The sequence below is a fragment of the Microtus ochrogaster genome, unplaced genomic scaffold (assembly GCF_000317375.1).
Source record: "Microtus ochrogaster isolate Prairie Vole_2 unplaced genomic scaffold, MicOch1.0 UNK1, whole genome shotgun sequence".
NCBI lineage: Eukaryota > Metazoa > Chordata > Mammalia > Rodentia > Cricetidae > Microtus > Microtus ochrogaster.
Genome location: NW_004949099.1, coordinates 28,234,658 through 28,248,540, shown reverse-complemented (window position 1 = coordinate 28,248,540; position 13,883 = coordinate 28,234,658). Strand labels below are relative to the sequence as shown.

The following is a 13,883-nucleotide window of genomic DNA, read 5'->3' as shown; positions in this document are numbered from 1 at the left end:
TTACACAGCACAGTCTCGCTGGAGAGGCCAGGGAGGCGGTTCCTCCCCAGAAAATCCCCATCCAGAAGGCTGTGGACACCATTCCTTTTGACTAAGAGCAGGAACATTTGAGAAAGGGGGGTACTCTTAAAAACTAAGTATTCCAAGGTTCTGGAATCGAAACCAGCAGGTGTTCCAGGACTGCCTCCTGGGTGTGTAGAAGAATCTGAGGAGACTGGACTTCAGCAGACCTTGCATTCTGATGCTCGGACCCCTCCACCACCAACCGGAAACGTCTCAGGATTGACAGGGCCTTTGGCTTCACTTTCAGGCCTCCCTTCCCAGATTCTGGCTACGGGCGGTGTGTCACAGAGCCAGGCTGCAGAGCACACTTGGCCAGGGGTCACTAGCTCACACAGCTGCCTGCTGGTGTGCCAGGCAAATTCACTCTTAAGTCATGTAGGTTCACAAGTCTGCAGCTCAAGTTTCTTGGGAAGGGAGGAGACGTACATTTTTATGATAACCTCTTACTGACTTGCTGCTGACACCCGATAAAGTGAATATTCAGGCTGTCTGCAGGCAGCAGTGGGGGGACCCATATGCCTCAGCAAGGAGAGTGACAAGTGGCAGATTCTGTGACTTCTAAGAGGTGTGACTGGGAGGCAAATCGCTTGAATTCTCTGTGCGTTGGTTTTCCTTACCTGTAAAACAGGCAGGTGGCTTGAGAGTTAAAGAGAGGTCTGCTGAGCGTTCGGTCCACATTGGGTTCCTAGGAAGCAGCCACCCTGTATGGCAGTATAGGGACTACAGGAAGGGCAAAGGCATCAAAGGAGGTGGGGCTTGAACCGCTGCTGCTCCCGATGTTGTCTGATCTGTAATGCTGAGTGCAGATCACAGCCTCTAATTACAGAACCAAGATGGTTATGAAGGCATACCCTGTGGATACCCAAAGACGGGAGGAAACCCAATAAAGACCTCCTGCTGGGAACAGCCACGTGGGAGTTGATCCACATCTTTTAATTTTTAAAAAGGAGCAGACAGACAATCTTGTGCTCTTTGGGTTGCCAATAAAAAGTTTGTTATGCAAAACAGTCCAACCCTTTTCTTTTTTTAATAATACTGTAAATATCTCAGAAAGGATATATTGTATCACTTCTAATGAATATCAAAAAAGTTGTCACAATGACATGTCCCCTTGCTCCCTCTTGCCCTCCCCTCCTCCCTACAGTTACCCAAATACTAGTATGAAATTATAAAACAAAACAAAACAACAAAAAAGACAACCCCCAAACCACAAGCCTCCCTCTGCCCTGCGCCATGAGTAGTGTTAAGAGTGTCAAGTGTTACGGGCCACATGTACAACACGTGTGTCTGTGATGACAGACATCAGGGATCTGTCTGTCCATCTGTCCATGAGGGAGTTGGCGGTGAGGAGCAATAGCAGCAATGGGCAGCCTCCCTCTCAGGGGGGATGGGGGACAGCAGTTGAGGACCAACTCCACAGGTCATCTTCAGTATGATGCTGACCTTCCCAGAAGGAATGTGTGGCCTGTTTGTGAGCAACTGGTGGGGGGAGGTGGTTGTGCCCTGGATGAGTGCCCAGTTAGCTGGGGGATGCTGGGCAGTCATCCCAGGCTTTAGGTGGAAGGGGGGAGGACGCTGGGGAGAACAGATAAGAGTCTTGAAGTTTGGAGTAAATAGAGAATTCTGGTCTTTGACAGGACACTGGAGCCTTAGTGTGAAGAAATGTCATCTTTCCGCCAGATCTAGGAAATTACAGGAAGAAGGAAAGGATGTCCCTCCCCCTACATGCCATCCTCCAACAGTTACACAGACACAGAAGCTGGAAAACTCAGCAGATGAGGAAGAGAGAGGTCAGTTCAAGAGGTCTGAGCCAGGCAGGAAGGCATAGTACCAGCCTTCCCCTGGGGACCATGTCTGCTCTCCTTTTCCAAGAGCCTGAGGGATGGATGCCCCGTTCCTCCCTCTGATGAGTGTGAACGAAGGCTCCTCACACCAGGCAGGTGGAAAGCCTCTAGAATAATATGTCTGCGCACAGGATCTGCAGTGAGTGGCAGGAAGGTAGAGAAGAGGGCAGGGGACAGGAGGGAGAGAAGGGGCTATGGGTGGAATCCAGCCCTGGGCCTCATTGTAGCTCCCCCTGGCAGGGACAACTATAGATCTTAAGCCACAGATCCTGGCCAGGCAGCTGCAAGAAGAGGTGGTTGCCTTCTGATCATCCCTACTGAGGAAGGAGGGACAGACTGATAGCCAAGAAAGCAGGATGTGTGGTGGGACCACCTGCCACAGGGGCTGGGGATGGGCTGGCCTCCAGGGATCAGGGCTAAGCCATACCACCAGCTGTTAGGGAAACACACTTCCCTAATATATCTTGTGATAGGTTTGACTTAAGATAAGTGGGAGAGAGGTAGGGGGTGGGGGTAGGAGCTAGGGTAGGTTGGGGGGGTTCATAGCAAAGAGGGAGAAAGAAGAGGCCTGCAACTCTCTGCAGGCAAAAGTCAACGCAGTCACTGCAAGGCAGTGAGGCAGGGGAAGACTCCATTCTATCTCCTCCTGCAATCTGGGGGATGGAGAAACTGAGGCTGGGGAGAGAAGGGAGTAGCCGCAGTCACCGGATGAGACTGTTATCAACTCCCGATTGCTCAGGAGCCCTGAGAATGGTGGGATGTTTCCTTTGCCGTCTTACAGCTTTGACGTGTGGAAGGTCCTGCCATTGGAAAAGGGTAAGACCGAAAGAAAATAACAAAACACAACAAACTGTCGTTAGGGTACAGAGGAGGGGGGCCAGGAAAGGTCCGAGACAAAGTCTGGGATTACTGAAAACCAGAGGCGGATGGGCACCACCCCCTCACTCACCTGCCCACAGCATGAAAGTTGACAGTATAATACAAGGACTCTAGGAAACATGGGTTGAACCACCCTAGGCCAGGATCTGCTAGTCACTGTACAGAATTATCTTGGTAAGGTGGATACAGCCATGATCACAGGAGTGAGGCGGGGGTACAGGGCACACAGTGGCTGGCTGGGAGTTAACTGGTTAATAGTCCTGTGCAGAAGGGCAAGCCCCTAACATTAGGTGAAGTACAAGATTCAGGATTCATTTACAAGCAGGGAAGGAACAGGGGAGAAGGATCCAAGTGGCTGGTGGAACTCAGAAGTGTGTCTCCTTCTCTGTGATGGCGGAGATGGTGCCGTCACCCTTGACCTTGGCCTCACAGTCATTAACCGTCACCGTCCGGGGGCTAGCCCCAAGCTTGCCCCGCATTTTCAGATCAGCGCTGGGGACTGTCAACTTCTGTAATTTCTAGATGGTTGGAGAGAAGGCTGTGTGAGTAATGCAGCCGGGGCCTGGGGTCTGTCCACCTCTGTGTCCCCAGCTGTACAGATGTTCTTTGGTGCTATGGAGCTACCAGACTGAGGGCTGGGCCCTGGCTCTGCCTTGCTCCTCAGTTCTTGGTGAGGAATTACCTCCTTGAGTTCCCATCACCAGAAATGGGGATGGCTGAGGTCCCACCCTGGGTAGTAGGTGAGAAGCAAGGAGATGGAGACAGCCCCTGCAGCCTGGCTGTGGGAGATGACCAAGACTAGACAGTCAGAATCAAGAGCTGTTACGGCATTCCTGCCTTGGCGACAAGGGGAGCTGGCCTGATGACCTTGCCAGCCCGTCTCCTGACCTCCGGCTGCACCCCTCTATCTGTGGGCCAGGATGGCAGGCACTGTCCAGACGCTGAGCTTCTGATGTGAATGTTGGTTAATCAGAGTTCTACTCTACCCTGCACTGGGTTTGTTACCACAGCACTGCAGTGAGGGGAAGCTCCAGGTACTGTGTATTTCAAGCTATGCTTAGAGGCAGGCGCCATCTCCAGCTCAGCCTCCATGTACAGGCTCAGTCTCTCAGAATCTTGAGCAAGGGCCCTACCTCAGCCCTACCTTTGTACTGCCCTTGGACCAGGACCAGGAAGCCCTCCTGAGTGAGCATGGGCCCTTACTTGAAAAAAGTGGCAAGGACTTTGGGATGGCTTAGTACTCAAGGGCAAGGTTGGGCCTCCTCTTTCAGGTGGAAGGCACACTGTCCAGGTAGGATTAACACACAGACTCATGGGAGCTGATTAACCATGCTTCTGTGTGCCAGGCTCAGCATGTGTATGGGCAGGTAGCAATCCCAAGGTCCCAAGGCCTCAGACTGGGCCAGATCAGAGGCTCACTCTATAACAAGCCCTGCTGTCTGGGTGGACAGGGTATGAGCTGGGGTGACAGGAAGAAGCCAGGAAAAGGCTCATAACTATCAGGAGGTTACTGGACGGCTGAGCCAGGGGTCCTGAGGGTTAGGCTTTAAAGTCCCAGGTCAGTTCCCTCTGAACAGTCTGGTCTTAATATCTTGACCAACTGCTCTTGACTAACACCTCATATAAGTCACAAAAGGGACCATTCCCATCCACCAGCCTCTGCAGGAGCCTATGCCTCTACAGGCAGGAAGCTGGAGGTAGCATTTTGGATGGTACTTGTATGCTGTAGAAAATCTTACAGCTAGTGGTAACCTGCCCACTATACTCTTATACTACATATGCTGATGTAGAGCATGTGTCTGGTCTCTTTTCTGGCCTCTCCCTCTGTTTTGATTGCGGATTTCAGTTTCTGATCTCTGTTCCAGCAGAGGATTCTGATTTTGAGTCTACCTCTAAATAAACAGCCATCTATTTCTCAATTCTGAGCTAGTGTGGGATTTCTTTTAAGCTACCATCTTCACTTGTGTCTCCCTGTGGCCTGTCAGAGCTGACATTTGGCCAAACCTCAGTTCAGATCCTGATTTAAATGCTTTCCCTGTAGGAACCCCCAGACCTCCTATACCCTCTATCAGTTAAGGGGTGCTGTCAACCTGTCTGGCAGGTGGGGAGGGGTTGGTAGAATTTACAGAATCTGGCTTTAACCCAGAAATCTCACAGAGGAGCTTCTGGTACATTTTAAGGATGAACATCTGCCAAGGAGGAGCCGGCCATAATTCCCCTTCTATCCAGCCCCGGCCCCTACCCCTGCTTCCTCTAGCACCTGCTCACCTCAGGCAGGGTGCCCTCTGTCTTCCACACCTTGATGAAGATCCAGAGTGGGATGCATAGCATGGAGGACAGAGCCATGAGCCAACCAATGCCATAGCCCCAAGCTGGGTATGTGTACACATTGTTGTACTTGAGAGGTTTGTACTTGACCAGAAAGAAGATGAAGATGCCCTGTGGAGAGGCAAATGGAAGTTTTTGGTGGTGCCTCTCAGCTCTGCCCTGCTCCAAAGACCCAGGCACCTCAACTGTCCACAGTGAGCCTGAAGTAGAACCATGCGGGGAGGCTGATTCAACTATCAGAGCACAGCCTTGGGGTGTCTTCCAGGGCTGTGATATTTGTCTCCTCTCCCAGGATCCTTTTTCTCACCTTTTTTTCTACTCAGAGTTTATTTTAGGGCCATCTTGAATCTGCTCTTCTGGCCCCTTCAATGGGAAGATAAGCTCAGATGCCCCGAGAACCAAGGACAGGACAAAGCATAATGCATGAGACCATTTTTCTGTGTTTAAGCCTCCTTCTCACCAAGGCTGGTCTGTGGTCTGGTTCCAGGGACACAGCCTAAACCTTGAAATTCTCCTCACCTCTGCCACCTTCTCAGTAACAAATCTCCTCACTCATGTTTGCATACCTCTGGTCCCCAGGGAGGTGGACCAGTGTCAGGTTGATGTATCTAGAACCTAAGACCCTGACGGGGAGAAACAGGTTCAGGGTCCCTCAAGAGTGAGACGCTGCCTTGGCAGGTCCAGCATCTCACCTGAGACATCAGCTCCACACTGTGTCAGGTGGCGAGGCCCTGGGCTATGTGACCCTCCTCAGGGCCAGCCTCAGCTGAGCCAGCGGGAGCGGAAGAGTGGCTAGTGAGGAAATCAAGGGGCTAGAGGTGGCTTTCTGCAGGTCTTACCGCACATATCCCAGGGGTCACAACTTTCCAGCACCACTTGATGAGTGACAGTGGTCGGTAGCCAATCATGTCCTCGATGTTGTCGTAGAACCGGTTGCTTCCTGTCGGGGGGGGGAAAGCAGACTGGCATAGTATTTCAGAGCAGAGGCAAAGCCGGCCTCCCTTCCCAGCATGAGACGTAGAGAGCTTGGGCATGAGTGTCGAGTGCCTGCCTGCATGAAGATCTAGGTCCCTTGGGTGGGTGTGAGAAGTGAGAAGTCCCACTGTGCTCTGGGAAATAGGGCCCGACAGAGGTCCTTAGGTCAATGGCAGAGGTGCATCTCTCTGTTCCTGGCTAGAGATGTGATCGCTTTCTCCAATACATACTCCCACCATGAGAGGTCTTCACCAGGACCGGAAGCAATGAAACCACCCAATCTTAGATTTTAACTGCAGAATCATGAGTTCCGCTAGCCCTCGACTTCTTAAGTAATTCATGTCAGGAAGTTCCTTGCAGTGGTGCAAAACCAATTAACCCAATGGGCAAGGTGAGGCGAAGACATGGATGAGCCACAGGGTATTGAACTCTCGAGGTGAGGGCCTTCTGGGCTGTTTGTGTGACTAGTGGATATTACTCCCAGGCTACGTTCTTTTTTGCCCTTGAGACAGCAGCTCTCATCCTGATTTGTGCAAGGAACAGAAGGGGAAATGAATGAGGGTGTGGCTCATGCTAGTGGCTTTGCCTGGAGTCTTTCTCTGGGACACAAACTTCACAAAGGGGGAAACTGAGCCTCAGGACTAGCCAGAGATCAGGGTGTCTGGGTCCTGAACATTCTATGCCAGCATAAAAACAAGAAGGTCTTGTGATAATAAGAAGGAACCTGAGTCCCCAGGGAAAGTGCCCAGACAGATACAGCTTACCAGGTTCCAGGGGTCCAGCCTCCACTTACCATACACCCAGCCGATGCAAACACACTCAAAGATGGCCACAAAAAGCAAGCACATGCCACTGGCAGCATAGGAGTCAAAAAGCTGGAAGATGTACATGCCTCCCTGTGGGTAAGAGGATAGACACACAGACAGACATGCAGGTGAACAGGGTTAGTAGCCAGCCCCCATGAGGTCCTTGCTCTGCTTTGGCAGCTGCCAACCAGCAATTTGCTCATCTCTAGTCTGAGCACTACACTCTGCATCTGGGTGTCATAAGGACCTGTCCTGCAGAGACGTCAGGGCTGTGGCATCAGAGGCTCCATCCAAACCAGAGTGGATGGCAGATGACTTCAACGCCTCTCTCCAGATGGTGTTGATTGATGTGGGATTCCCCTCTGCATGCTGTGAATGTGTTTTCTTTCCATTGGTTAATAAAGCAGCTGCTTTGGGCCTATGACAGTGCAGAATAGAGCAAGGCAGGAATTCCAAGTAGAGATAGAGGGAAAAAGTAGGTGGAGTTGAGGAGATGACATGTAGCTGCCAAAGGAGACAGACACAGAAACTTTACCTGGTAAGCCACAGCCTTACCAGGTAATACACAGAATAATAGAAATGGGTTAATTTAGGATATAAGAATTAATCAGGAATATGTCTTTTTGGCCAGGTGTTGATGGAGCTCCTCAACTCCAGCAGTCTCCAGGCAGACCTTTCTGCTGCTAGTCTTACCGTCTTCCATCTTTTCAGAGGCTTACATGTACCCTGGGCTCCCTCCAACCTGCCCCACCACCCATTCCCAGAAAAGTGGTCTCACTCTGCATTTGGTTAAGATCTTTCAAAGCTCAGTGAAAATGTCACTTTCTCTGAGAAGCCCTCCCTCCTCAGCCTCGCTCTTTCTTCAGGCTTTTAGATTTCATTGTCGGAACTCACAATTTAATCCTAAAAATAGCCTGTCAGCCACTGAGAGCTCTGAGCTCTGCCTGAGAGGCCCCCACCTTGGCCTTTATTGTGCACTGAGCCCTCAGCACAGGGCCCAGTGCACAGCAGATCCCCCAAAAGATGTAAATCACCTGGAGTATGGGCTCTGTGGCATGCTACTGGCTGACTTGCCCAGAGCTCAGAAATGGACACACAGTAGGGGCATAGCTCATCTTTGGGATGAATTACTGATGAGGGATTGCCTTTGGACCCACTCTATAACACATGCTTGGCCCTTCGATGGCTGACCTTAATGTCATCTTGACCAGAATCAGGATCAACCTGAGAGAGAGACTTGCTTCTGGGCATATCTGTGGGGACTGACCAAAGTGAAAAAATCTGCCCTCAGAGTGGCCAGAATCTTCCATTAGAGGACCAGATAGAAAGAGATTTGAGGAAACGCGTGTCTTCACGCATTGCTCAGTGAGTATCTCTATCATGGCCTCCACCACCATCCACGGATCCCAGCTTCTCTAGCCTTCCAACACAGACACAATGCTAATGATTTTCAAGTGATCTTCCTGGACCTCTAGTCCCAGTTTACAACCATTGGGGTATCCTGCTTCATGGGACAAGTAACTACCATATAAACCATCCTAGGGAACCTTTTTTTATACTATGTTTCTGTAGAGAGCCCTAACAGATCTCCTGGCATTCTCCCTCAAACAGTACATTGTCACTCTTCACATACTGTTCATATGATGTTAGGCATTACGAATAATCCAGAGATGATTGGCCGGCAGGAGGTGTGCTGGTCCTATGAAAGCAGGAGGGACCTAGGAAGCAGCAGATTGTTGCTCATGGAGGTTCTGGTGTGAAGAGACAACCATCAGATCAACTCTGAAGATGAAGTTCGGTGGAAGGATTGCCACTCAAAGTCTTTTTCATGAGGATTTGGGGGTGCTGAGAGCATGGGAAGAGCAAGGAGGCAATGTGGGAAGTTCTTCTGTATATGTGTTGCTTTTATTGGTTAATGAATAAAGAAGCTGCTTTGGCCTGTGATAGAACAGAGTAGAGCTAGGCGGGAAAACTAAACTGAATGGGAGAGAGAAGGCCGAGTCAGTGAAATGTCATGTAGCCACCACCAGAGGAGAAAGACCTTGATGGTAGGCCATGACCTCGTGGTGATGCACAGATTAATTCAGATAGGTTGATTTAAGAGGTAAGAGTTAGCTAAAAATATGCTTAAGCTATTGGCCAAATAGTATTGCAATTAATACAGATTTCTGTGTGATTATTTCAGGAGTCTGGTGGCCAGGGATAAACGAGCAGCCTCCGTCAACAGGGAGGGAGAGGAGCAGCCAGGACCGGATTTGGGTAGAAATGACATTTGTAAGGAAAACCATCCTGATATATAAACGGTACTCAAAGAACTGACATGTGGGAAAATCAACGTGAAAGAGCATGGAGGGGTCAGGTTGGGGAAACTGGGTAAGTCAGGACAGTGGGCTAAAAAACCAGAGAGCAGTTACAGGACCTCTTGTGTCTACCGAGGGGTCTCACTTGGAACAAGAGTCCCCCAAGGCACCTCTCTCGGGCTGTCTTCTGTCATGCATATTCCGTAGCTTGAGACCATGTGCTCCCTCATTTGTTACCTCCAGAGATAGAGGTAAAGTCATAAGGAAGACAGGGCCACACATAACACCATTGTGAAGAGCGGGTTGAGTATGCAGGGCACGGGGAGACAGTGGCTAACTGCAGAGCCCACGCACCATCTGGACACACGGTTCTGGGTAATGGTGGTTAGGGGGGCATGGGTGTGAGACCTGAAGTACAGATTTTCTGGAATGTACCAGAAGTATTTTTTTTCCAGGAATAACGTTCCCTTTTTAATATTATTGGTGATACCCTCGTGTTTTGAAAACACAGGGAGGGTGGAGCTACTACTCACCCTTCATGATACTCAATGAACACCGCCAGAGACATCTCATTTGAGACTACATGCTATGAGCCACAGTGTTTTCACTGTGCTTATAAAGGGATCTGCTCTTCCAGAAACATAATGGTTCAATTACGGAAAACAAACACTTTTTAGAAGTTTCTTAGTCATTCCTCAGTGTGTATCAAATTAGAACATTTTTGCATTATATAATTAGAATGTTTGATTTTCTTTTTACATCTAGTGTGTGTGTGTGTGTGTGTGTGTGTGTGTGTGCACACGCATGTGAGTTGTGCTTTGGTTCGTGTGTGCCAGTCAGAGTACTGCTGTGGGAGTCTGTTCTCTCCTTCCGCCATGTGGGTTCTGGAACCAGGTGGTCAAGCTTGGTGGCACCTCTACCCACTGAGCCATCTTGCCAGTCTCAGAAGGTATGGTTTTAAAAACTGCTGTTTGAGTCGCATAAATGATCATTCAATAACTCTGCCTTGGGATTAGGACGGAACCACAATTTCTGAAATGACCCTGAACATACTTCTGAAGTTGTGAATGGTTTATTCATGCAACCAGTGTTCTCAGTATTGATGACCATAAAACCAAAATATTGGTCAACTCCGAAAACCATTAAAGACATTCTGCATCCTGCAGTATCATATATCCAGCTAAGATTTGATTCTTATGTAAGCACATCTACCTCATTAGTATGCAATTTTGCTTCTGTTTTAATAAATGACAAAATTACATGTACACCAAAGAGTTGTTTTCAAAGAAATTTCTTCATAATTTATTATAAGTAAATGTTTGTTTATAAGTTATACTTATAATAATATGTAATTATTATATGTAATAATACAATAATAAATAATAGTTAATAAAATGTTATAATAACAACTACACTTATTATTTTTAAGTCTATGAGTATTTTCCTGCATGTATGTCTATGTACCACATGTGTAAAATGACTATGGAAGCCAGAGGAGGGTGTTAGATCACACACATGGGATTGAAGCTGCAGATGGTTGTGAGGGGCCACATGGGTCCCAGGAATCAAACCCAGATTCTCTGCAAGAGCAGACAGTGTTCTTATCCACTGGGCCAACTCTTCAGACCCTGTATATATATTTTATGTGCCTATATACTCAGGTCCATGTGACAAATTTGTTGGGTAAAAAGGGGCTGTGTATAGCAAAGCTTAAGAATTCCTTCTCTGATGCTCATATGCCATCACTTGGTGACATGTTCCTCAGAACACAGTCCCATTAAAGAACTGATAGCCTTAACTTTTCCACATTTCAATGTACTCCAATAATTCACTGACAGGCATGACTATTGTTATCCAATGTCCCCACAGGGAAACTGAGGCACCAAGAGGCAAGGCCACTTGCAACAGGATGTCATGGAGCTGAGTAGAAGGGCTGAGAACTAAATGGCAGGGCCCAGAGTCCTAGCCACTGGTCACACTGCTGTGGACGAGGATAAGAAGTGGGTAGCCTAGATTTTCTTTAGACTTAAGCTTTAACCAAGTGTAAATGAGAGAGGGGGTAGGGGCTCTAGCAGGCAATTACCAGGACAACTGAGGCTGGCTGGCATGGCTCACTGGGCCCACTGTGAACTTCTTCCGCACAATAACTTGAAGATAGCCCTCTGTGGGGGTGGAGGGCTGGCATGTGAAGCCCAAATGCCTACTGATTAATAGTCTCGGTTGGCTGGAGCGCTGGCTCCCTGATGACCCCCTGGGAGTCACCGTGCACCCTTGAAGAAAGCTCTGTGTACAGGGGGCAACCATGGCAGGCTGTGCTGGGAGTCAGCGATCCCCACACCAACACCTTCCCACTAGCTTCTTCAAGGCGGCAGGTTAATCCCCTCCCCAATTTATATGCAACAAATGACTCCAGTCTGTGTAATTAACCAGCGCTTAATGAGGCCCTACTCGCTGTAGCCTGGCCTCCCCACGCAGAGAAGCACAAGCAGAACCACTGTAGGGAGAGCGGGAACCGGACCCTCACCCCATTCATTTGCTCAAACAGTGGCTGCCACTCTCGTTAACGTGGTAATGAGTAAGAACAGCAATTATTCGGTCACTCACACTGAACACAAGATCTGAGTTGCCTCCAGCATCCCCTGGCTGAACAGGGGAGGTTCCTGTTCTCATGGACCTTTGGGCCTGGGGGACGACAGGACAGATGTAAGGCTGATTGGGGATCTTTATAACAGCCAGAGGGGCAGGGAGTGAGCTGGGAACACAGTGACCCAGGATGGGGAGATGACAGGGAGCCTGGTGGGAAGGAAAGCCAGGGAACTTCCCTGAGACTATGGTCTTGTAGGAAGATGTGGAAGAGGTCTCTGAAGATGACTGGCCTCTGCTTCACCCCATCCGCCTGATGGATTCCAGTTCCCCACTCCTCCCTGCTTCTCACACAACCTCTGTGTCTCTCAGCAATGGATTCCCCCTCCCCCTTTCTCTGCATTAATTATCTTTGTGCGTTATGGGGAGAGAGACACCTAATCGCACCTTCCAAAGATACCTGACCTAAGACAGGGACAGAAAGGCTGTGGAGGTGGAATGCGCACATGGTTTAGAAGACCTCCTCAATTCGGGGTCAGTGAGAAGCCCACCTTACCTACAGGGACAGGAAGAAGGAGGAACACGCAGGAGGCTGAGGCTGGAACACACAGCAAATGTCACCCAGGTGCCTAATCTGAGAGACGTTCCAGAAAAGCCAGTACTGAACTTGACGTCATGACACGGAGCTGGTTCTGGGCCCGAGAGCTGACACTGTGCTATTCACCGGAGGGTCACCAAGGGATGACCAGGGAAACACTGTCTGTCCTGACAGGTGCCCATGTGAGTTGTCCTGTCTAGCAATGGCTGCCTGTAGCACTAACACAGTGACGATCTTGTACTCAGAGTCTGTGTTTGCTCTCACAGTGTCCTGAAAAGATGAGCAGGTTCCCGAGTAGTGGAGAAGGTTCTGGATCTGCCCGCAGCCTCGGGGTCTGAGGTCTGGGAGCTGGAGTGTGATGGAGCACGGGTGACATCACTTACCTCTGTCAGCATCACCAGGCCTAGGAAATAGGAGATGATGGACAGGGCCAGGATGAGCAGTTCTCGCCGGTAGCCCCGCCGGAAGACCTTGGGGTACATGTCTACCACGGCAGTCACGAGGCTCTCCACGCACACAAACTAGAGGGAGAGACACAAGGTGTGAGGCCCATGTAAAGGCCTGTCTTGGCACCCTGGGTCCACAAACCAGGGGCTCCCTTCTTACTGGCCTACCCTGCACCTTCACATTCCATCCCGTTACAGAGGCAACAACAGCAAACCCAGCCCCGACTAGTCCCAGTAGGTTCACTAAATGGACCAGGACAAAGATGCTGAGAGAGAGAGAGAGAGAGAGAGAGAGAGAGAGAGAGAGAGAGAGAAGCTACTGCCCAGGGTCACTCAGCACACAGACCAGACTGCTAACCACCTCCTGCCGCCTCAGGGTTTGTGAGTTACAGAAGACCCAGCCTTTGCCCCAAGGCAAGGCGGGAGTCTCAAAACTGTCCTGGAAGCTTGGGAATCTGTTCTCACAGCAGGCTCTCTGTTTGCCATGGTCTTTGACTTTTAGGACTCTGCCGATCCCCTGCCCTATGACCGATGGAAAGCCACACCTAGTTCTGTCACCTTTTGGTGGCAGAGCCCAGCTGTGAACCACCTGCTTCTGATGTGGTCTCCCACCTTTGTGCTATGGAGTGCACATTTGCTAGTTACCATGTTGGGGGACCCTGAACCCCCTATTCGTCTGATTCACATCTATCTTCCCAGACAAGGTATTTCCATTATACAAAAAGGGTTGGGGCCCAGAGAGGGGAGGTCAAAGGCACACAGATGGGAGCTATTCGGAACTGATGCTCAACCCTGGCCCTCTGCGCTGCCTCCACAGCAAGGGCTGGTACTGCCAGCCTTCCCCCAGGGTCCTGTGGGAGGGAAATGGGGGTCAAAGAAGGCTGCTTACCCAGGAAGCTAATGAGGGTGTGGATGTGTAAGAGGCAAGCAGACCTGGGTATCTGCCCCAGCAAGACACTCGGCTCCTCTAAGCCTTGGCTTCTACTTTTAAACCCAGAGCAGAGCCCATGCCCCAGTCCCACCTCCTCCATCAGGCAGCAGCCTCTGCCTCCCTGTCACAC

The 13,883-nt window shown here is 50.0% G+C and overlaps 1 protein-coding gene across 1 annotated transcript in view; it reads right to left on the bottom strand.

The window, feature by feature from the left end:
- Positions 1-975: 975 nt before the first annotated feature.
- Slc6a11 (solute carrier family 6 member 11) overlaps positions 976-13,883 on the bottom strand; it is a 120,029-nt gene continuing 107,121 nt past the window's right edge. The window contains exons 10-14 of the mRNA XM_005365027.2: positions 12,760-12,897; positions 6,883-6,985; positions 5,954-6,054; positions 5,055-5,225; positions 976-3,304 (exon numbers count right to left, since the gene is read on the bottom strand). Coding sequence (XP_005365084.1) covers positions 3,152-3,304; positions 5,055-5,225; positions 5,954-6,054; positions 6,883-6,985; positions 12,760-12,897 — 666 coding nt within the window. The 3' untranslated portion in view covers positions 976-3,151. The remainder of the gene's footprint in view (positions 3,305-5,054; positions 5,226-5,953; positions 6,055-6,882; positions 6,986-12,759; positions 12,898-13,883) is intronic.